The sequence below is a fragment of the Malania oleifera genome, chromosome 7, assembly GCF_029873635.1.
Source record: "Malania oleifera isolate guangnan ecotype guangnan chromosome 7, ASM2987363v1, whole genome shotgun sequence".
Lineage (NCBI taxonomy): Eukaryota > Viridiplantae > Streptophyta > Magnoliopsida > Santalales > Ximeniaceae > Malania > Malania oleifera.
This window is the reverse complement of record NC_080423.1, coordinates 42689946-42713474: the sequence shown is the minus strand read 5'-3', so window position 1 is coordinate 42713474 and position 23529 is coordinate 42689946. Positions and strand designations below refer to the sequence as shown.

At 37.9% G+C, this 23529-nt stretch overlaps 1 protein-coding gene across 2 annotated transcripts; it reads right to left on the bottom strand.

The window, feature by feature from the left end:
* Positions 1-281: 281 nt before the first annotated feature.
* Positions 282-21565, bottom strand: LOC131160067 (uncharacterized). 2 transcript variants are annotated; one of them, XM_058115382.1, is made up of 3 exons: positions 21007-21565; positions 7693-7756; positions 282-480 (listed from the first exon to the last, which is right to left on the bottom strand). In XM_058115382.1, the coding sequence occupies exons 1-3, from the start codon at positions 21210-21212 to the stop codon at positions 439-441; spliced, it is 312 nt and encodes a 103-aa protein (XP_057971365.1). In that variant the 5' UTR covers positions 21213-21565; the 3' UTR covers positions 282-438. The 2 variants fall into 2 exon arrangements, 1 of the variants encoding a protein (XP_057971365.1); XR_009137919.1 differs by lacking the exons at positions 282-480; positions 7693-7756 and adding an exon at positions 9025-9098.
* Between the last annotated feature and the right edge of the window lie 1964 nt (positions 21566-23529).

Here is a 23529-nt window from a genome sequence, read left to right as displayed (position 1 = left end):
ACATTTTATTCTCATTGCTTTACTTACTTAACCTGCATCTCATATATTTAACATATATTTGCACAGAATCTCATGCCACACAATTTAGTAGTAAAATTCATACATATTTCTCATAAAATAAGCCAACCCACATTTAACATTTATATGCTCAATGTAGCGACCCTCCATAAAATATGACATAATAAATCAAAAGTCAACCCGAACCCGTGGGTAACGGGGACACCTGTCATACACAGAAGAAATCTACGCAATAGTAAACATAAAATCCAAACATTCATCCATAAAGCATAATACTAGAAACATAATACCAGAGTTTACTACATCTCCCAATACTGTACATATATACAACCCTCAAAATATCAAAATGACACTAGGACCTTATAACAAAAATCTACTGATCCTAGTACATAGCTTACCCTTCTATTAGGGAAGCACCAATCACTCAACGACGCCCCTGACCCGCCGGTCTTTCTGGGTTTCCTGAAAATCATTTAATGTTGGGGGTGAGACACTTCTCAATAAGGGAAAATAAACTAAATACAGATGTGTGGCAATATGAACATTTAAAGTGCTTATACATATATAGTACATTTCATAACTTTAGAAATAATCATAATATCATGCTGAATAATCATGTACTTTCATATTTGTTTATAAATCATAACATACATAAGCATCCGCTATAACTGAAATACTGAAAATATACTCAGAATGAATAGCTAGCTGGTGTCATGTATTACCCCCCATGACGAGTTGTGCAGCCCGAAGGCGGGACCCGACAATGGCTGGCCGACCACTACCGAATCAAATATGTCTGTAAGTCCCGACACACCCTGTTCCGGATTGCCAGGTGGACGTCCACACTCTACTGAAAGTCACATCGACTATTCATTTCCCATCCCCTCGTGGGATGGTTAACACTAATCTGACGTAGATATATGATCTACACATATAGCTACGGTACCGAGCCCAGAACTGAACTAAACTAACATCTTGGTTGTAATAACATATAATACATGAGCATACATAACATCGTCACGGCCTAGTGCTGAAAACATAGATACGGCCTCGCGCCAAAATCATAAATACGGCTTCATGCTGATAGCATAAATACGGCCTCGTACCGATAACATAAATACATGGCCTCGCGCCAAAGTCGTAAATACGACCTCGTGCCGATAATATAAATACATGGCTTCGTGCCAAAATCGTAAATATGACCTCGTGCCGATAATATAAATACATGGCCTCGCGCCAAAATTGTAAATACGGCCTCGTGCTGATAATATAAATACATGGCCTCGTGCCAAAATCGTAAATATGGCCTCGTGTCGATAATATAAATATGGCCTCGCGCCAGATACGTTTCAGGTATTTACATTCTGAAAATAACTCATTTATCATATATTCGTCAAACTCAATATAGCATAACTCGTCTTTTCAAAATACCTGAAAATATGCTTTACTCGTAAAATCATTCATATCATGATTCACTTCACATAAAAAAATAATGTTCATGCCACATATATGCCGTTTAAAGTCATGCTTCATATTCTAAAATCATCATTTCTGACATCTCATACATACATATACATTTTAATCATAATAACAGTATTTTCCAAACATACATTTCATATGAGATAATCAAATATAGCATATGTTTTCCTGAAAATAAATGTGCTCATAATTAATAAGAACTTGCATGGAAAATAACTACTTTAGTTTATTCCCTTACCTGGTTACTGAGAAAGCTCCCAAAAATCCTAGGCTAACCCCCGTATGATTTCCTGATCAATACCCTGAAACTCAAAACTCCCAGTATTAATCATTAGTATTTTCATGCGTACATCAATTTCTATAACTACCATAAAGTCTAGTTTGGCTTAAAAAGTCTTACCTCAACCCAGGGATGATTTCCAACTTTATTTTCCCAATGATCCGCTCCGGCAAACTCGTAGAGAACTCCGCTAGGAGCGTCGTGGTAGCCTCAAATCTTCGATCCGGCGTAAAACTAGCCCAAAATCGAAGAGAGAGAGTGAGAGGGCCGAAGAGGAGAGAGAGAGAGAGAGAGTGGAAAGGAAGCTTCAAATGAAATAAAAATCAGATTTTTAGTATTTATAGACAGTAGAATTCGTCGACGAGTTCTTCACAAATTTCGTTGACAAAATCTAGTCTTCATTGACGAAATTCAGTCAGCTTAAAACCCCCCTCTCGGTATTTTCTCGTCGACGAGACCCTGTGTTCGTTGATGAAATCCTTAAAACCTTCGTCGACGAAACCCTGTGTTCATCGACGAAGCTTGGCAGCTTCCTTCTTTATTTTTGTTTCCATTACCCTTTCTTTTATCATTTAAATTCTATTTTTAATTTGGGTCGTTACATCGTCCCCTCCTTATAAAAATTTCATCCTCGAAATTTACTATTCATATAATTTATCATCCCTTAGGCAAAATGGTCTACTCGTTTTATTACTTACCCTCACATATGGCGGAGGAATACCGTGGTTACATCTCAAGTTTTGGGAGATTACATATACCAAAAGAAAATTTCTCCCAAAACTAAAATATCCCATGCTATCTAAAACATTACATGTACCTGCAAAAGAAAACTACATATTTACTCACATTTCAAATTACATTTAAACTTTTGGGAACAGTTGGGGATATTTCTGTCTGATCTGTTCCTCAAGTTCCCAAGAAGTCTCTTCTATTGCATGATTCCTCCATAGAACTTTTACTTGAGGAATCTTCTTATTACGTAACTTCTATACTTTCCTATCCATAATCCGCACTGGTACCTCCTCATACCCCTATGAATCACTAAGTTCCAACTCATCATAACTGATAATATGAGAAGGATCTGGGATGTATTTCCTCAACATCGATACGTGGAATACATCGTGAATTCTGGTTAATGAAGGTGGTAAAGTTAGCCTGTAGGCCACCGGTCCCACTTTCTTTAAAATCTCAAACGGACCGATGAACCTCGGGCTAAGTTTACCCTTCCTTCCGAATCTCATAACTCTTTTCAATGGAGCTATCTTCAAAAATACATGGTCACCCACGTCAAACTCTAAATTCCTGCGACGATTGTCGGCATAACTCTTCGATCGGCTCTGAGCTGCACTGATCTTGTCCCTGATAAGCCAAACCTTATCGTATGCCTGTTGTACCAACTCTGGACCCACAACAAGCCGCTCGCCTATCTCATCCCAATACAAAGGAGATCGATATCTTATACCATACAGTGCCTCAAACGGTGCCATGCCAATGCTGGACTGATAACTGTTATTATACGCAAACTCTACTAATGACATGAACTGAGTCCAACTACCCCCAAAATCTAATACGCATGCACGGAGCATATCTTCTAATGTCTGTATCATCCTTTCAGTCTAACCGTCTGACTGAGGATGGAATGTCCTGCTAAACGATAGCTGAGACCCTAGAGCCTCCTGCAAGCTCCTCCAAAATCGTGACGTGAATCGCAGGTCTCGATTTGACACAATAGATACTGGCACCCCATGAGAACGAACTATTTCCTAAATGTAAATCTCCGCTAAAAGGCTGAGGGAATAGCTGATCTTGATAGGGAGAAAATGGGCAGACTTAGTCAACCGATCTACTATCACCCAAATCGCATTCTGGCCATGCGATGTCGACGGCAACCTTGAAACAAAGTCCATAGAAATATAATCCCACTTCCACTCTGGGATAAACAACGGCTGCAACTGGCCTTTCGGCCTCTGGTGCTCAGCTTTTACCTGCTGGCATGTCAAGCACTGGGCTACATATTCAACAATCTCTCTCTTCATTCCACTCCACCAGAAGAACTCTCACAGATCTCTATACATCTTCATACTCCTGGGATGAACCGTATACAAAGATCTGTGAGCCTCCTCTAAAATGGTCTTCCTGATCTTGGTATCAGCAGGAACACATAATCTAGAACGGAACCGCAAAGCTCTGTCATCTGCGATACTAAATTCCTCCACCCTTACCACTCTGCACTCTGTCCATCACCTCTAGCAATCTAGATCTTCTTTCTAGGCAGCTTTAATTCTCTCCTGCAGAGTAGGCTGTACCACTAGACTGGCAATACATACTGGAGTTTACTCTCCATCAATTCAATGTCGAGTCTCTCTAAATCCATCATGATCGGATGCTGGATCTCCATAGCTTCCAACGCTGATACTCCAGACTTCCTGCTCAGTACATCAGCTACCACGTTTGCTTTCCTTGGGTGGTAACTGATAGTACAATCATAATCTTTAATCAACTCTAACCACTTTCTCTATCTCATATTCAGTTCCTTCTAGATGAAGAAATACTTCAAACTCTTGTGGTCGGAGAAAATCTCGCACTGCTCGCAGTATAAGTAATGTCTCTAAATTTTCAGTGCGTGTACTACTGCAGCCAACTCAAGATTGTGGGTAGGGTAGTTCTTTTCATATTCTTTCAACTGTTTGGACACATACGCCACTACCCTGCCATGCTGCATCAATACACAGCCAAGTCCTTTCAAGGATGCATCATTGTAAATAGTGTACCCCTCACCCCCAGATGGGATGATTAGTACTGGTGCTGTGACTAACCTCTGCTTCAATTCCTGAAAAATCTGTTCACAGCTATCATCCCATTCAAATATGGAATTCTTCTTAGTCAGTTGTGTCAAAGGCCTTGATAAAGCTGAGAACCCCTTGACAAAACGACGATAATAACCGGCTAACCACAAGAAACTCCTAATCTCTTGGACGTTCCTTGGTCTAGCCCAGTTCACCGCTGCCTCAATCTTACTGGGATCTATAGATATTCCATCTCCTGAGATGACATGCCCCAGAAATACATTTTTCTCGAGCCAGAAATCACATTTACTGAACTTGGCATACAACTTCTTTTCCCTGAGCATCTGTAAAATCTGCCTCAAATGTACCTCATGCTCCTCATAGCTCCTCGAATAGACTAGTACATCATCAATAAAAACAACCACGAACTGGTCTAGGTATTGGTGGAGGACTCTATTTATCAACTCCATAAATACTGCAGAAGCATTTGTCAGACCAAACGGCATAACAAGAAACTCATAATGCCTATATCTAGTCCTGAAAGCTGTCTTCGATACATCGTCCGCTCTCACCTTTACCTGATGATAGCCTGACCTGAGATCAAACTTGGAATACACCCGTGTACCCTGGAGCTGGTCAAATAAATCATCAATACGGGGTAGAGGATACTTGTTCTTGATTGTAACTTTATTAGTCTCTCTGTAGTCTATACACATCCTCATGGTCCCGTCTTTCTTCTTCATAAATAAAACTGGAGCTCCCCACGGAGATAAACTGGGTCGTATGAAGCCTTTATCTAGTAAATCCTGTAACTAATCTTTCAGTTCTGCCAACTCTGCTGGCGCCATTCGGTGTGGTGCTTTAGAAATCGGCGTTGTACTTGGAAGTAGATCAATAGGGAAATTTGCTTCATGATCAGGCGGCAAACCTAGTAATTCATTTGGGAACACATCTGTAAATTCTTTTACTATAGTCGTATTAATAAGCTTCAATTCATTTTGGAATTTCCTTCACAGAAGCCACGAATCCCAGACAGCCATTCTGGAGTAGTCTCCTCGTCTGAACAGTTGAGACCATTTGAGGTAAAGATTGCACTCGTGACCCTGTAAATCTGAATTCTGGTTTCCTTGGAGGTTTGAATATCACTTCCCTTGCACGACAATCTATAATAGCAGAATTAGCTGCTAGCCATTCCATGCCGAAGATGATGTCAAACCCGTGCATATCGAGCACCGCCAACTCAGCAGATACAATCTTCCCCTGAACATCAACTGGACAACCACGGAGTACTCTACTACATCTCACCATTGACCCGGTCGGTGTTGCCACTAATAACCCGACATCTAATGATTGTGTTTCAACCCCACACAATTTAACACACCCTAAGGACACAAACGAGTGTGTGGCACTAGAATCAAAAAGTGCAACAACTTTAAATGAAAACATATTAACAGTACCTGTCACCACGTTGCCAGCCGCCTCAGCATTGCCCGGCGTCAAAGTAAAAACCCTAGCTGGGGCCATATTTCTCTGTTGGCCTCCACGTGGTGCCTAGTAACCTCCTCAAGTAGGTCTAAGAGCAAGACCAACACCAATCTATCTCGAACACTCCCTCAACATATGTCCTAACTCCCCGCACCTGTAGCAGACACCTCGCCCAGCACGACACTCCCCCAGGTGTCTCTTCCCGCAAGATGGGCAAGCTGGAGATGGCTACACACACTGGAAACCGCAATTCCCGGTCTCCTATCTCCAGTCTTTATAATAGCTACCTCTCTTCCACAAAGCACAACCGACTCCCTACTGGGAAACGGAAGGTGTGGATCTCTTCTTTTGCCTCTACTCTTCAGCCTCCAACCGATCACCAATTTCTGCTATAGTGGCTCAGTCTACCAACTCGGTGAAGTCCTGCAACTTCAGTATCGATACTTGCTCGTATATTTCTCTCCTTTGGCCTCTTTCAAACTGTCGTACCTTCTTCACCTCATCTGGAATGATGTACAGGGCGAAGCGAGATAACTCGATGAACCTCGCCGCGTACTATTGCACTGACAGCTGTCCCTGCTTCAGATTTAGGAACTCCTCAATCTTAGCCTCCTCGGATGAGGCTGGAAAATACCTATCGAAAAATATTTCTTTAAACTGCTCCCACGTCGTCTCCACAGGTACTGTCCTCTGCTGCTCTAAAAGTCTCACTACTGACCACCATCTCTCGACCTCCCTAGTCAGTTTATATGTGGCAAATAGTACCCTCTGCTCCTCTGAACACTGCAGTACTGCAAACACTTTCTCTATCTCTTGCACCCAGTTTTCAGTGACTGCAGGATCCGTTCCCCCTAAGAAAGCTGGAGGATTCACCTTTATAAACTTCTCAATTGAGCTATCGTGGTCTGCCGATGGACCACCCTATTCTTTCGAACTCCTGGCAATTTATGCCATAACTTGCTGTGCACGCTGCGTAAAACGTCATCTAAATCACAACCTGTAGCGCCTGAGGGTCCAGCACCCTCACTCCCACTAGCGTGGGCACTACTGCCACCAGGGTCCATCCTGAAAAGCAAATAACTTAACTCAGAACCCCTTTCTCTTTATATATCACTCAACTCATATAGTATATTCTCCTAATTAATTCATCTCTCCTGATCTTAATTCAAGGTTCAATCTTGTAACCTAGATACCCAACCCGACGATAGTTTACCATGAATTTCTTGAAATCGTCACCTCAGGAAAATCACACAAACCACCATGGAAGTCCTGCATCTAGACTACAAAACCATACCTCAAATCCCCTTATCCTATACTCTAGTATTATTACTGCTGCACTCTAGAGTCTATAGAACCTAGAATCCTAGGCTCTGAAACCAAATTGTAATGACCTCAAATTTCTTAATATAAAATGTAACATAATAAATAGAAAGGTCAACTCGAACCCGTGGGTAACAGGGACACCTGTCAATCACAGCGGAAACCTAAGCAGCAGTAAGTATAAAATCTCAACCGTCCAACCATAAAACATATACTAGAGTTTACTACATCATCAAAATACTGTATTTATATACAACCTCCAAAAAGTCAAAGTAACACTAGGATCATACAACAAAAATCTCCTAATCCTAGTTCACTGCTTACCCTTTTAGCAGGGAAGCTCCAATCACTCAACGGCGGCCATGACCAGCCGATCCCTCTGGGTTTCCTGAAAATCATTTAATGTTCGGGGGTGAGACACTTCTCAGTAAGGGAAAATAAACTAAATATAGCTGTGTGACAATATGAACATTTAATGAAATTATACATATACAGTACATTTCATATATTTGTAAACATTCATCATATCGTACTAAATAATCATATGCTTTCATATTTGCTAATAAATCATATCGTACATAAAACATCTATTATAACTGATAATACTGAAAACATACCTAGGATGAATAGCTAGCTGATGTCATGTATTACCCCCCCATGACGAGTTGTGCAGTCCGAAGGCGGGACTCGACAATGGCTGGCCGACCACTGCCGAGTCAAAAATGTCTGTAAGTACGATGGGCCCGCCACACCTTGGTTCGGACTACTAGGTGGACGTCCACACTCTACTGAAAGCCACATCAACTATCCATCTCCAACCCCCTCGTGGGGTGGTTAGCACAAGTCTGAACATAGATATCTGATCTATATAGCTATGGTACCGAGCTCCTAAAACTGAACTAAACTAACATCCGGGTTCTGATAACATATAATACACGATATCTTTCATAATTTCATAAATACGGCCTCGCACCGAACATTTCATAAATGCAGCCTCGTGCCGTTCGTTTTATAAATACGGCCTCGCGCTGAAAACATACATAAATACTGTCTCGCTCCGAAATCATACATAAATACGGCCTCGCGCCGAAATCATACATATATGTATATCATTATGAAAATAATCAATTTATCATGTATTTTCAACATCATAATGTAATGTATTCTTTCATACTTTCTCAAAACATACTTCATTCAAATCATTATCATCTCATAATATTTTTTCATGTAACATAATATTCATGCCACACATTTGCTATATAAAACCATACATTGTAATCTAAAATCATAGTTTTTGACATCTTATACATACATATTCATTTCAACATATTAGCAGTATTTTCCCAAATGTGCAATTCCTTTTTAATATACAGATATAACATACGCTTTTCTAAAAATAAATTTACTTATAAATAATAATAATAATTTGTATGGAAAATAATTGTTTTAGTTTATTCCCTTACCCGACTGCTGAGAAAGCCCCTAAAATATCCTGATCCAACACTTGTAGGATTTCCTGATCAATACCCTGAAAATGAAAACTCCCAATATTAAAGTTCAGTATTTTCATGTGTACATCATTTCCTATAACTACCATAAGACCAAATTTGGCTTAAAAAGCCTTACCTCAACTCATGGATGATTTCCAACTTACTTTCACCAATGATTCGTTCCAGCAGATTTGGAGAGAACTTCTCCAGGAGCGTCGTGGTGGCTTCAGATTGTCGAACCTGCGCAAATCCGGCCCAAAATCGAAGAGAGAGAAAGCCGAAGGGAAGAAAGAGAGGAGAGAGATTTCTTAGTTGTGAAGTAAAAATTCAGATTTTTGATATTTATAGGACTGGATTCGTCGATGAGTCATGTCATCTCGTCAACGAGTCCTTCAATAATTTCATCGATGAAACCCACTCCTCGTCGACGAAATTTAGATTGCTAAAAAAACCTCTCTCGGTATTTCCTTATCGACGAATCCCTTGTGTTTGTCGATGAGGCCTCTGCTAATTTCCCTTCCTCTTTATTATTTTAAATATCTTTTTTTTTTATTTGGGTTGTCACATGAGTGCCCTGGTGTTAGCATTAGAGCAGAGGGAACCTACTTGTATGGGCAGGTAGACTTCTCTATTCTCGGGAATTAACAATAAAATACTGATGGTTATGGGTATGTGATTGGATGATAAAGACGTTGATCTTGTGTGATTATGGGCATGATATCTGAGTTACTTATGGATCGTGTGTACGTTTTGGATGGATATTTTAAATTGTATAATAAACACTTAAGCCATACACTATTGTAAACTATTTCTTCCTTACTGAGAGATGTCTCATCCTGTCATATGCTAAATCTTTTCAGGTTATCCAGAAGATCGAGCTTAAATAGCTCCAGGGCGGGTAGTTTTGTGAGTGAAACTAGAACGGATATGTATTAATTTTTATAGTTCTTTATATTTCTTTCAGGTTTTGTAATGTGGTAAACATGTCTACATGATACAAGTTTTGTTAATGTGTAAGTATAGAACTCTAGTATATTATGTTTGAGGTTATTTTTATTATTTTTCTACTACGTGAATGGTATCAGAGACGCGTGTCATTCTCATAACACTCCAGACCCCACGTGCCGGGTCTGGGGCGTTACAGTTGGTATTAGAGCATAACGGTCTTGCGGACTTTTGGAGGATTAAAACTAGAGTATAGGTTTGAAATGAATGAGGGATTGGAATGGGTAGAATAGGGTATTGACAGAAGTTTGAGGTTGTTTTGTTGCTTGGAGTCAGAAATCCTTTGACGAACTTTTGTGATTTTCTGAATCAGTCGACAGTTTTAGAAAACCACGATAAACCATTGACGGTGATGTTTCCAAGTTGTGAAACTGAGATTTAGATTTTAAATTTGGAAGTTTAGATAATTGTGGACCAGTGAATGTTGGATGTTTATTTGAGAATATGTATATTAATTTGGATTTTACGTTTTGGTGTTTATGTCAAATATATAAAGATGTGGAGATTCTAAATTGCCTTGTTGTACATGTATATTCAGGGATGGATTCTAGAGGCAAAGGTGTGGATAAAGGAGGAGGAAGTGAGATGGGAGCTTCCAGCGGGGATGAGATTGACACCTCTCGGCTGTTATGAGGAATAGCTCGTCAGGTTAGGGAAGAAATGAGATAGGATTTTGGGGGAGCAAACCATCCACCAGTGCATCAGGGTTGCACCACTGATCAGTTTACCCATTTGAAACCCTCGTCTTTTGAGGGTGGCACGGATCTAATTAAGGCTGAGATGTGAATGCAAGAAATAGAGAAAATTCTTGCTGTGTTGAATTGTACCAAGGAGCAGAAGGTCCTTTTCGCCACTTTCAAACTGGCTAGAGAAGCTGAACGATGGTGGCATGCGATGAAACTATTAAAGAAACAGCGAGCGGTACCAATAGCAATGACTTGGGTTCGCTTCAAGCAGGTTTTCTACGACCGATATTTTCCTGCCACAACCAGAAATGCAAAGGCGGAAGAATTCTTCAACTTGACTCAGGGGCGTCTCACTGTTCAGCAGTATGCTGCTAAATTTCTAGAGTTATCCTATTTTGCACCTTCAGTGGTTCCAAATGAATATCAGAAGGTGAGGTGGTTTGAGAGGGGCCTGAATCATAGGATTCACGAGCATATGACATGTTTGCAGATTTAGGATTTCATGGAGTTGGTGGAGAAAGCTACGGTGGCAGAGTCAAGTCTACAAAGGGGTACGGAGGCATCAGAACGAAGGAAGAGGTTTGCATCTCCAGATGCCAAACAAATGTCAAACAAGGGTCGTGGAGGGGAGATAGAGATGTAGCAGGCTAGGGGTCAAAAAAAGGTGATCGGGGTCGACAAGGTGACTCATCACGTCCCCACTGCCCTAGGTGTAATAAGTGGCATTGGGGAGAATGCCGGGGCAAGAGCGTTATATGCTACAGGTGCGGTAAACAGGGTCACATAGCTTGGGAATATTGAGAACCGCCGAGTAATGCACCAGCCCCGAATCAAACTTAGAACCAAAGGAATAATCCAGTGCCTCGTGGTGGCGGAGACACGGCGCGCGTCAATATGTTGGGTACGCCTAAGGAGGGCAACAATAAAGGCCCAAGTAATATGTTTGTGTAATATGGTTATGTTAAGTAAGTGTGTTAATATTGTTTGAGTTGGAATGATTTTATGATTGTGTATATTTGAGTTATTTAAAATTTATGAATGTGGTAAATTAACTTGATGGTGTGTAAACGGGTGATTAATGAATTTCGAGGACGAAATTATTTTTAAGAGGGGGAGAATGTAACAACCAGGAAATTTTAAACTATTTGAAATAATAAAGGAAGACAAAAAGGGAAGGAAGAACAAATTCGGAAGGTAGCAGCAAACATTCGTCAATGAACAGACTGGTCTCGTTGACGAAAGTTCTTCCTAGCTCATCGACAAGGGTACGTGTCTCATTGACGAGGAATTACCGAGAGGGGTTCTTTGCATGACTGAAATTCATTGACGAGTTGGCTGCCTCGTTGACGAACTGTGTACTAGGACTTGTCAACGAATCAACGTGTCTCATCGACGAATCTCTGGGTATAAATAGTGGATTTCTTTCATTCCAATGCAAAATTTCTGCATGTTCTCCTTCTCTCTCTAAAACCTTTGGTCATTCCATCTTCTCTCTTCAATTCCGGGCCAGATTTAGCTCAATTCGATGATTAGAAGCTACCACGAGACTCCTGGGAAGATTATCTGCAATATAGGCGAAGTGAATCTTTGATTTTAGTAGTTTGGGAAACATCTCAAAACTAAGGTAAGTGAGTTATTTTGGAATTTCTTTAGTAAATATGGTCATTTGGAGTCTAGGAAGTATTATAAGGGTGTTTTGCTAAGATTTGAGGGATTTGGAACTCTTGGATTTCAGGGTCTTGTATTGGTTGATTTTGGGTCGAATTTCAAGGAGCAGGTAAGGGGAAATATTTTATAACGGCTTTTTCATAATTTTAAACTACTAGTTTTGAGTATGAATTTTTATATACATACAGGTATAATTTTTTAAATCTTGCTGATATTGAAAATAATGTTTTTTTTAGGTAGATAAATTATATTGGGCAAAATCGTGTGGTTGAAACCATTTTTGATAATTAAATGATTGTGATTAATGTGGAATGAGGAATTACTGAGACTGTGAATATTGTTTGGCTATGAAGTCTGTCTAGTTGAATATATTGATTGATTGTGGATACTGATGTTGTGTATACTATGATAGAATTGTGGATGTGTTAAATGATTGGTTTGTGGTTGACTTGTGTTGTGGTTCATGTAAATGGCGATATAGCATTGGCAGTGGTATGAGGAGGTCGTTATATGGACGTTTATATTGGGAGGTAAACATTCGTAGTGGTATGAGGAGGTTGTTTACCTATTTACTATGAATGGAGTGGTTGTTTTGTAACTTGTGTGGTTTGATTAGTCCTGTGTGGACTAGTCCTGTGTGGACATTGATGTTGTGGTTTGATTAGTCCTGTCTGGACCAGTCCTATGTGGACATTGATGTTGTGGTTTGATTAGTCCTGCGTAGACCAGTCCTGTGTGGACATTGATGTTGTGGTTTGATTAGTCCTGTGTGGACCAGTCTTGTGTAGACATTGATGCTGTGGTTTGATTAGTTCTGTGTGGACCAGTATGGTGTGGACATTGATGTTGTGGTTTGATTAGTCCTGTGTGGACCAGTCCTGTGTGGACATATATGTTGTGTTTGATCCAGTGTGGATTGATTGTGTTATATTATGTGTGTGGAGTTTTGTGAAACGAATGTGATTAGCAGTGCATGATTTTAGTTAATTAAGTTTTCTGGGTAAAGTAGATTACTCCACTTGAGAGCTTGCTAACGAAGGCGAGTATTCTAGTAATTATTTATGGATATCAGAGCAGAGGGACGCCATTTGTATGGGTAGGTGATTTTCCCTATTCTCGATGACTTTACCTGGATACATAACCCAAGGGCTTACTGAGAAAGGTGAGTGCCCTGGTGTTAGCACTAGAGTAGAGGGAACTTACTTGTATGGGCAGGTAGACTTCCTTATTCTCGGGAATTAACAATAAAATACTGATGGTTATGGGTATGTGATTGGATGATAAAGACGTTGATCTTGTGTGATTATGGGCATGATATCTGAGTTACTTGTGGATCGTGTGTACGACCTGGATGGAATTTTAAATTGTATAATAAACACTTCAGCCACACACTATTGTAAACTATTTCTTCCTTACTAAGAGGTGTCTCACCTCGATATGCTAAATATTTTTAGGTTATCCAGGAGATCAAGCTTAGATAGCTCCAAGGCGGGTAGTTTTGTGAGTAAAACTAAAACGGATATGTATTAGTTTTTATAGTTCTTTATACTTCTTTTAGGTTTTGTAATGTGGTAAACATGGCTATATGATACAATTTTTGTTAATGTGTAAGTATAGAACTCTGGTATATAATGTTTGAGGTTATTTTTATTATTTTTCTGCTGTGTGAATGGTATCAGAGACGTGTGTCGTTCTCATGACACTCCAGGCCCCACGTGGTGGGTTCGAGGCGTTACAGTTCTTGTGCGTGTTTGCTCCCCTATTTATAAAACTAACTAACCCTAAATATCTAAGCTCCCCCCCCCCTTTTTTTTTCTTTATCTTCTTTTTATTTTCTTGCCAACATAAAGCCCTAAAATAAAAATAAAAATAAAAATAAGACTCTAAAAATTCCAGAACTCAATTAAAATTTTGAAGGGCTCAATCTCTAAAATGTTCGGACTCAATTAAAAAAAATATATATATATATAGGGACCCTAAAATTAAAAGATTCAAATTTTTAAAATGTTGGGATTCAATCTAAAATAACCGGACTCAACTAAAACACTCAAACTCAATGTAAAAACAACCCTAGATCCTTTTAAAATACACTAGGACTCAATCGGATCCTCCCATTCCCGGGAACACAAGATCAACTTTTTAGTACACTAGGTCTTCTCAGAATGGCTTGGTTAAAATTGGGGTGTCTACACAATCAATTACAAGAGTGTATTATCAAGCTTATCTTTGAAACAATATATAGATGTATATCTCAATCACAATTTAGGGTTTCAAAGATTTCCAACAATAGTAATCAAATTATCTCTAAAAATATTTTCTCAAGATTCCAGCACTAGAGATATTTGAAAAATGAGCTTATGAAAATAATTTTTGCACAAACAAAACACAAGCTTAGGTGTCTTGGATTTCAAATGCCAAGACCCACAAGCTACAATGTTTCCCACACAATGGATTTATTAAATTAAACCGGGGGAAAAACCTTAACTAAACTCTCAATCGAAAAACAATCAAACAATCACTCCAATGAGAGTTTTTAGCAAATGGGAATAATGTAGAATCACTCAAAGATACTCTCACAAGGCTTGATTTAGCAAAAGAATAGTAGTATGTGGGGGTATAGGCTTTGTATTGGAAGAATGAGCTTATAAAATTTCAGAGGATTTTTCACTTAATCAAAATGCTAATCATCCTTTAATTGAGCAAATGAAGCCCTATATATAGACATACCAATAATTTTGATCGTTGGAGATGCTAGGGGACCTATTAAAATTATTTTAAGTGAGTTTAAGTGAATTAATCCTGATTAACCCCAATTAATCGCAGTAAAAATTAGGCCAACTAAAGAGTTTTGGTCAACCGAGCCATAGGTTCGGTCGCCCGAATAGACACATAAATAAAATTAATTTTTGAAGTTCAAATGCCTAAAAAATGGTTTGGGTGGCTGAACTAGGTGATTTTCAAAATGTTTGTGATTTGGTCGCCCGGACGTAAGTTCAGTCTGCCGAACTAGAATGTTCGGTCGCCTGAGGTCAAAATGACAATGGAGTTCGGGCGCCTGAGTTGTTGGAAAAGTCAGAATAATATATTCGATTGATCGAGAACGCTCAGTTCTTTTCGGGTCAGTCACCCGAAGTCAGGTCAATATGTTGAATTTCCAATGGTTCGGTCGATCGAGGCGTTTTCAATGCCAAGGTTTGGTCGCCTGAATCCTTTACCATTTTAGGACCTAAGTTAAATTTGTACCCCTGATTGCATAGATGATAGTGAAGACTTATTCTAAGTGTGTGTACAAGGTCCTAGGGTCTTTCTAAGGTCTTTTTACCTAGACCCAAAAATCTGGTGTCGGTCGACATCCTGAAGGTCATTCAACGGTCTTGAGCTTATAGCTTCCTACATGCATGATATGCATCAATTATTACAGACCGTTGGAATTTAAATAATATTACAGACCCTAATTAAAAATACAAAGAAATTAAAAACTTTGTGTCTTCTTTTTTCTTCTAGTCAATATGTGCCGTCATATGATTTTACCAATTTGATCCTACACACAAACTTGACAAACATTAAATACCTTGTATTTTTCATTATCAAAAATGAGATAGGACTTAGAAATTCAACACAAACTTAGAAAACTTAGTGGTTTTAAGTACTCAGGTGTCCAAGTCGAGTATACGACGTCCAAACCAAGTGGGGTAGTCCTAACACATCCGTGACCACTTGCTCAAGGAAATTTATAGATTCACTCCCTCTCCCTCTTTACCATACTTCAGATCTATAAAGTTGTAGAGATCCCTATTTTTTGATCCTTCAATATTTTGATATATCTAGTATACTAGCTAAGCACTTGGGTGAAGATCAAATACTTGCAGTGCTGTGAAGATCAAATGCTTGCAGTTGTGTGCACATCATATGCAACTGCATGTGCTCTTGAGAAGTATGAACAAAATGGAAAAGTAAAATTATCATCTTGCACTTCATTCAATTGCAACTGAATTAGGAAGAAACATAAGTGGTCGATTTCTTGTTATATCTCTTGAGGATATAAGGTAAAATGGGGAGTTTTTTCATTGTATTTATGAAATAGAATTAGTGATTGTTGTGGGAGATTTTCCACACGTTTATGTTTGCATTTATTCGTATGATTGTTTTGCATACACTCCTTTAATTTTAATTGGGATATGGTTTGGTGAATTGGCAAATTAATTATTCCTCAAAAGTTTTTAAAACCCAATTCATCCCCCCCCCCACTCCTTTAATTTTACTTTTCCATTTTGTTCATACTTATCAAGAGCACATGCAGCTGCATAGGATGTGCACACAACAGCAAGCATTTGATCTTTACCCAAGTGCTCAGTTAGTATCCTAGATATATAAAAATATTGAAGGATCAAAAAATAGGATCTCTGCAACTTTATAGATCTGAAGTATGGGAAAGAGGGAGAGGGAGTGAATCTATAAATTTCCTTGACCAAGTGGTCACGGATGTGTGAGGACTACCCCACTTGGTTTGGACGTCGTATGCCTGACTTGGACACCTGAGTGCTTAAAACCACTAAGTTTGCTAAGTTTGTTTCTATTCTAACTTTGCTTCTAGAGCGTCTCTAGGAGGCCATAGGAACAGGAGATGGGTGCGACAAGAAACATACCTGAGTGCACCCAAACAGCTTAAGCACCTTCAGTGACATGCAACTGTCCACATCAACCCCAAGGCCTCATTCGTTGCTCCATTCTTTTACCATCTCTACCTTCATCTTTGAAGGTCCCTCACTATGCTTGTTAAGATTCCTCAATGCAGAGGAATCGCAACCTTCCCTGTGCATTCTTGATTGATCAAATACTTCGCTACACATCGGGATTCCAACTAGCTCACAAGCGTCCAAGCACCTAACAAAAGACCGTAGCTCGTTGTCTAAACTCAACCAATCAAACATATTATTCCTTCGTTAACGTGCATTATTAGGTATAGTTTTAAAAAACCGTCACAAATAATTCACCCCTTTGGGAGATCTTTAGTCGACTTATAAAGGCGAAGCTAGTGGATAATTTTAGACTACTAGTGACGGTTTTTCTCTTCAAGCGTTCTACTTAAAGGGACATGGGTTGCTCATTCAATATTATATTTAACTCATCAAGATTCTCATATGTGGCGTCAACCACATTGGCTAGGTTTGCCAATATATCACCTGATATATATTTGGTTTTGCTTCTGAGGATAATATCAGGAATTGTTTTCATCGACCCGCTGCTACAAAGATAGTCTCTTAATGACCTTGCTAAAATGTACTCATCTTCACAAGCAGCCTACCCACTGCTCTTGAGGTGCTTTTATTAATCCTTTTCATATTCACATCTTTTTAATTTGACGTTTTGTGTAATTAGGTGTTCTAAAAGATGACTCATTTATTTGGAACTCAAACTATCCATATACGCCCAAGATCTCCATACTGCACACCCGATGTGGGATCGTTACACAAAGGTCTTATATGTAAAACAACTCTTATAGGTTCATATAATAAGTTTCTGATGCTAAATTGTTAAATGAACACCATGAAAACTATCAACATTAGACAATTCCAGACCTGATTGAAATACAAACATCACTTTTAAAAATATTTTAGCATGCAGTATAACATACTCATTTTAGCGCGTGATTTATGGAATTTTGATTATTTTGGGAAAATTCTAACGAAATTTCGACAGCATGTCGTTTGTAAATAGAACATTTCCCTATAAAGACATGCTCCAAAGACCCAGTTGTTTACAGCAAGTAATTCAGATTAAGCATGCGAGAACCTAAAAATATCTACTAGCATGCAATACACAAGTCACTACATCAGCCATGCAGTCGGCGTTCCAAACAAATATGTAATCCTGGATATTTAAGCGATTCAGTATAGTCCAATATAGTTCATGTCAAAATAAAAACTATTTATCAAAGAGAAATAATTATTTAATACAATATGGATAGTAGGTTGTAGTGCTAATCTTATAAGGCATATAGGACCAGAAAGTCACAATGAATATCTCTTTAGGTTTACTTCGAACCATTCAGGGGAATGATATGAAAAATGTGGAGACTAACGTCTCATTCTTAATTAGTATGCCAAAGGTGTATAGTGAATGCATATACCAAGATTTGTCATTTTAGACACAAACCACTTCCTAAGCCTTTTAGTCATCACTACCCCTAATCCTAAGAACTAAGGAAGGATTAAACAATTATGTAATTCCAATCGGAATCCATTCCTCCTTAGGTCTTAAGGGGTTTGCTTTCATGATTACCCATATCAATTTCTTATTCTTGCCTCTGGCACCTCTAAATGAACAAGTGAATTTGATGTGCCCTTGCTTTAAGGTATTTCTATATTCAAATTAGTGAAGATTATGAATTCCAATATCTTGTTTGTATTGGTGGGTTAATGACATCCACAAGAATGTTTGCTCTGATACAAAATGATAAGACCTTGGGGTTTTATCATGGATAAATTAGTGAAATTTAAAGAATGGAAAATATTAAGAGAAATTAGGTTTCATCACTTTAAGGGTATCTGCCTCCAAATTTGCCAAAGGCTATGAATTATGTTATTGCTTCATTGCTTGCTTTAATGCCAAAAGCCCCATAGGGGTCATATATATATAAGGTAAAGAAATTGACTTTCATTAGGGTTGTAAAATATCCCCTCAAATCCTAACTAATTTGGGAATCCTAACAAACACTAAATATTCCTAACATTAAATAGAATCTTAATTGATTTATGACTTATATTAATTATAAATCCCAATTGATTTGGGAATCAAAACTAACAAACATTAAAAAATCCTAACATTAAATAGAATGGTCATGTACAACAGTAATATCAAAAACCCTGATGAAAAAAAATATATATATATATATATACACACACACTAGAAATATTTTTGAAAAAAAAAAAACGAAAACGAAAACGTTAGCCAGATTTATACAACTCAAGTGAACGAATTTGTCGCGACGTCCCGGAGCGCGTGTGCCTCGGGGTCGACAAAATAGAAATTATTTTATACTTTCGGGAAAAATGGTGTAATGAAATCGTTACTAACCTTTTAGTGTGGTTAGAACACTGGATTACTACCCAATTAAGGGTAGAATCGGTCTACGTTACTAAAGTTGAGATCGGGAGTTCGGTTACACGAGGGGAAGGTACGAGCACCCCCTACGCGCCCGTTCTTACGAACGACATCTGATTAATCAAGAATTATCCCTAATTTAATTTAATAGATTTTTAAAATTAATCCCTTTTAGTGAGTTTTTGAAATACAAAATATATATATATATTCCCCTCAAAACCGGGGTACGTGAAGCCCAAAACCCCTCTTTTGAAATCATAGGGAAAGAAAATTGAAAATAATTAATAAAAAAAATATCATAATAACAAAATGACAATAAATTAATACAAATTAAAAATAATAATAAGATTAAACATACGTATATTTTAAAATAGAATAATAATAATAATAATAATAATAATAATAGTGAATACAGAAAAATAATATTAATAACACTATTGATAATATACAATAATAATAATAATAAAAATAATAGTAATAATAAATACAATAATAATAATAATGAATGATAATGGTAATAATGATAATAGTAATAATGACGATAATAATAATAATAATAATAATAATAATAATAATAATAATAATAATAATAGTAATAAATATTATAATAATAATAAATAATAAATAATAATAAGAGTAATAATACACTCATTAACTTATCAATAATATCACAATAGTACCATAATAATTAAACACATGATAATAATAATACATAATACCTAACACACATTATAATAGTAATAATAAGAAGTAATAATCATAATGATACATACGTCTAATGTCCTATAAATACAACTATACCAATATGGAAATAATTAAACCCTCATATAAATCATATAATATACGCACATGGAAAGAAAAAGAATGAAGTTATGGCAACCCTAAAACTTAACATACATTATATGGGAACTCTAAAAAAAACCAATATACGATAACATGGACTTCCTAAAAATTAATTCACAAGATATACATATGGAAGTAATTAAATCCTAACCATGCAAACCAACCAATGCCCTAAACATAATACACATAAATATAGGCGTGAAACTGTTACAACGTGCCAACAATGAGGTGCAAACAATGACTTAAACAATACCACAAAAATGTTGAACACAGTAAAATACAATAACCGGAATTTGAACTAACAAATATTAAAAATCCTACTACAATAGTTTTAATGTGCATAATAGACATGACAAGAATTCAAGCTTTAAATATTAACACAAACTCCAAAAAATTCTACAATAATAATAATAATATTTTAATAAATACAAATCCAAAAAAAAATACAAACGTGAACATCCCCTGAACAAATATTATAACATTAAAAATCCTAAAACAATATTATTAATTGCATAATAAATACAGCAAAAACTCAACTTTTAAATATTAACACGAACTCCGAAAATTCCACAATAATAATAATAATCATTTAATAATAAATTCTACAAAATAATACAAACTTAAATATTGAAACAAATCCTTCAAGATGACTGATTAGTCTTTTAATATATATAATAAATACAACCTAGACATATCAGCATATACCAGGAAAACCGAAAGATTAGATTAAATCAAAACAAGAAAATAAATAAAATAGGCAAGAGAAAGAAAGAAAGAAAAAAAATCTATATGTGCACGTGTGTGTGAGTGCGTGCATGTGACCGGCATGCATGGAGAATCACCATAAGGTTGTGGGTGTTACTGGAGGTGGATCAGGGTCACCGGAGTTGCTACTGCTGTTGCTGGGTGTCGTTGGCTGCCGGAGTTGGAGGGGGGGCTTCACGGCGTCTGAGGGGCCGGCCGTGAGGAGGCGACTGGAGGCGTGGTGCTGCTGCTCCTGGTCGGAGCTGCTGTGGCTGACCTGGCTGTCGGAGTTGGAGGATCTCATCGGGAACAGAGGAGGCCAAAGAAGAAGCTGAGCACGGTGACGACGAACAGCGGAAAGCGGCAACGATAACGCGGTCCACTACTGTGCTGGTGTTGCTGTGTTGGTGTGGTCGAGTGGTCATGAGATGAGCGGGTGCAGGGATAATTGCTGATCTACGATTGCTGCAACTGTTGTCGCAAGAGAGGGGGAGAGAAGGTCAGAGCGTGAAAGGGTGCACCCAAGATGGAGAGCTGTTGTGAGAAAGGGAGCAACGGAGGTCTAGAGGTAGGGGAAGATGGGGGAGCGGCGGCCTTTTTTTATAGAAGAGGAAGGGGATGGAGAGGGTAAGAGAGAGATGGAACAGGGAGCTTGGTGCGGCGGGAGGGAGAGCAAAAGATGGTGCTAGGGTTTATTTTTTTTGTCTCCGTCCCCTTTTGTTTTATTTTGCCCTTTTTTTTGTAATAATAATAATAATAATAATAATAATAATAATAATAATAATAATAATAATAAATCTTTTGTTATATTAGGCCCGAGTAAAAATGGGGTGTCTAGAGAATTAATATAATTCCAAGTTAACATCAATTTTAGATTGAAAAACCACTGAAAGTGAAAAGCCATATAGCCCCTGAAAACTCAGATACCAAAACATCTCCACAGATTAACACCAGAACATGAAACTTCAAAACAATAGAATATTCAGAGGAGCAAAACATACAAATAACAACATATTAAATGCAAAACAAAAAAAAGTTCAAAATATTATCAAAAGCCTCCATTTTGAGTTTCGTATATCATAGACCCATTTACCAAACTAGAGCATAAGAGACCACGTCACAAAAATCCATACACACTCACTCACACACACAGTCACACACCCATGCAAACACACACTCACACACATACATTTAGACACACACGCACACATATAGGCACACACACATATTCCGACACACACTCACACACGTTGAACCCTCATGATTTGCACACACACACACACACACACATGGACACACACACACACAGACTCACACACACTGAACCCATACGATTTTTAGAAGACCAAGACGAAGAAAAAGAAGAAGAAGAAGCAGAACCTGAGGAGCTTCGGCTGGACGGCCTGTCTAGGTCAGGCAAGCTGTAATGCCCCCAAACCTGGAAGTGGGGTCTAGAGCATTATTTTTCCATACTATACTATCTCTCATACCACAATTATCATACAAGCAGCGGAAATAATTCATACACCTCAGATGCATTACCAGAGTTCTAAACCATCATAATATAAGTATCTTCATATAGTGTTATTACAACCCAAAGATCAAAATAAAACATAAAAGTTCCATCTCTTGCAACCACTTACTATGGCTACAATAACTACACCCTTCCCCAAAGCTCTCTAAGTTCGGTCTCCTGCAGGTCCTAAAAAAATTTAACCATTCATTGGGGTGAGACACCTTTCAGTAAGAAAGAATAAATTATCATCAGTGTGTGGATAACATGAGTTTTAGTGTAGTCAAAATATAACCATTACTTTAACTTTAAGGAAATTGCATTTAAAACTGTAACTTACGCCTATGTAATTAGATATACATACTTTTCAATCCATTCATAACATAATTCTATCATACACTTTCAGTCCATTTATAACGTAGTTCTATCATTATACATAGAACAACCTTTCTATCTGACAATCATGTAACATCATGAATTCACCTCGCATGATAAAGGTTGTGCGGCCTGAAGGTTGGACTTAGCCCTTGGTGATTAACCGAAGCTAAGTCATTTAAGTCCCCTGTCTATAAGTACGATTTGTCAACCCCATACTGACCCATATACGGGAGGATAAAATCTCGTGTTGATCCATATACGAGAGGGTACATCCTCATGCTGATCTGTATACCAGGAGGATACAATCCCATGCTGACCTGCGTACATAGGGTGGGAACACTACTCTTCTCTGGCCAAGTCGACTATCCTATACCACACTTTCACCCAACAGTGTGGTTATACTATACTTCCTCTAATAGCTTCGGTACCAAACTTTCATCGTAATCATTGCCATGGTCCGTACACCACCGTACCATTTAACATTTCATTATTCATGGATTCTTTTTAACAATTCTAGAAAAAAAAATTATTATAATACTATACATTTCTAGTGCAACATCATAAAAATCACCGTAGACTTCATAACATAAATTAATCTCATGCCACATGATTTGGATATTAATTCATACTTTCATAAATTAACTGGAGAAAAGTATATCATAATATACTTGCATATTCTGCTGAAAATACAGGCATGATCATCTCCCCAATTTAATTCAACAAAGATATA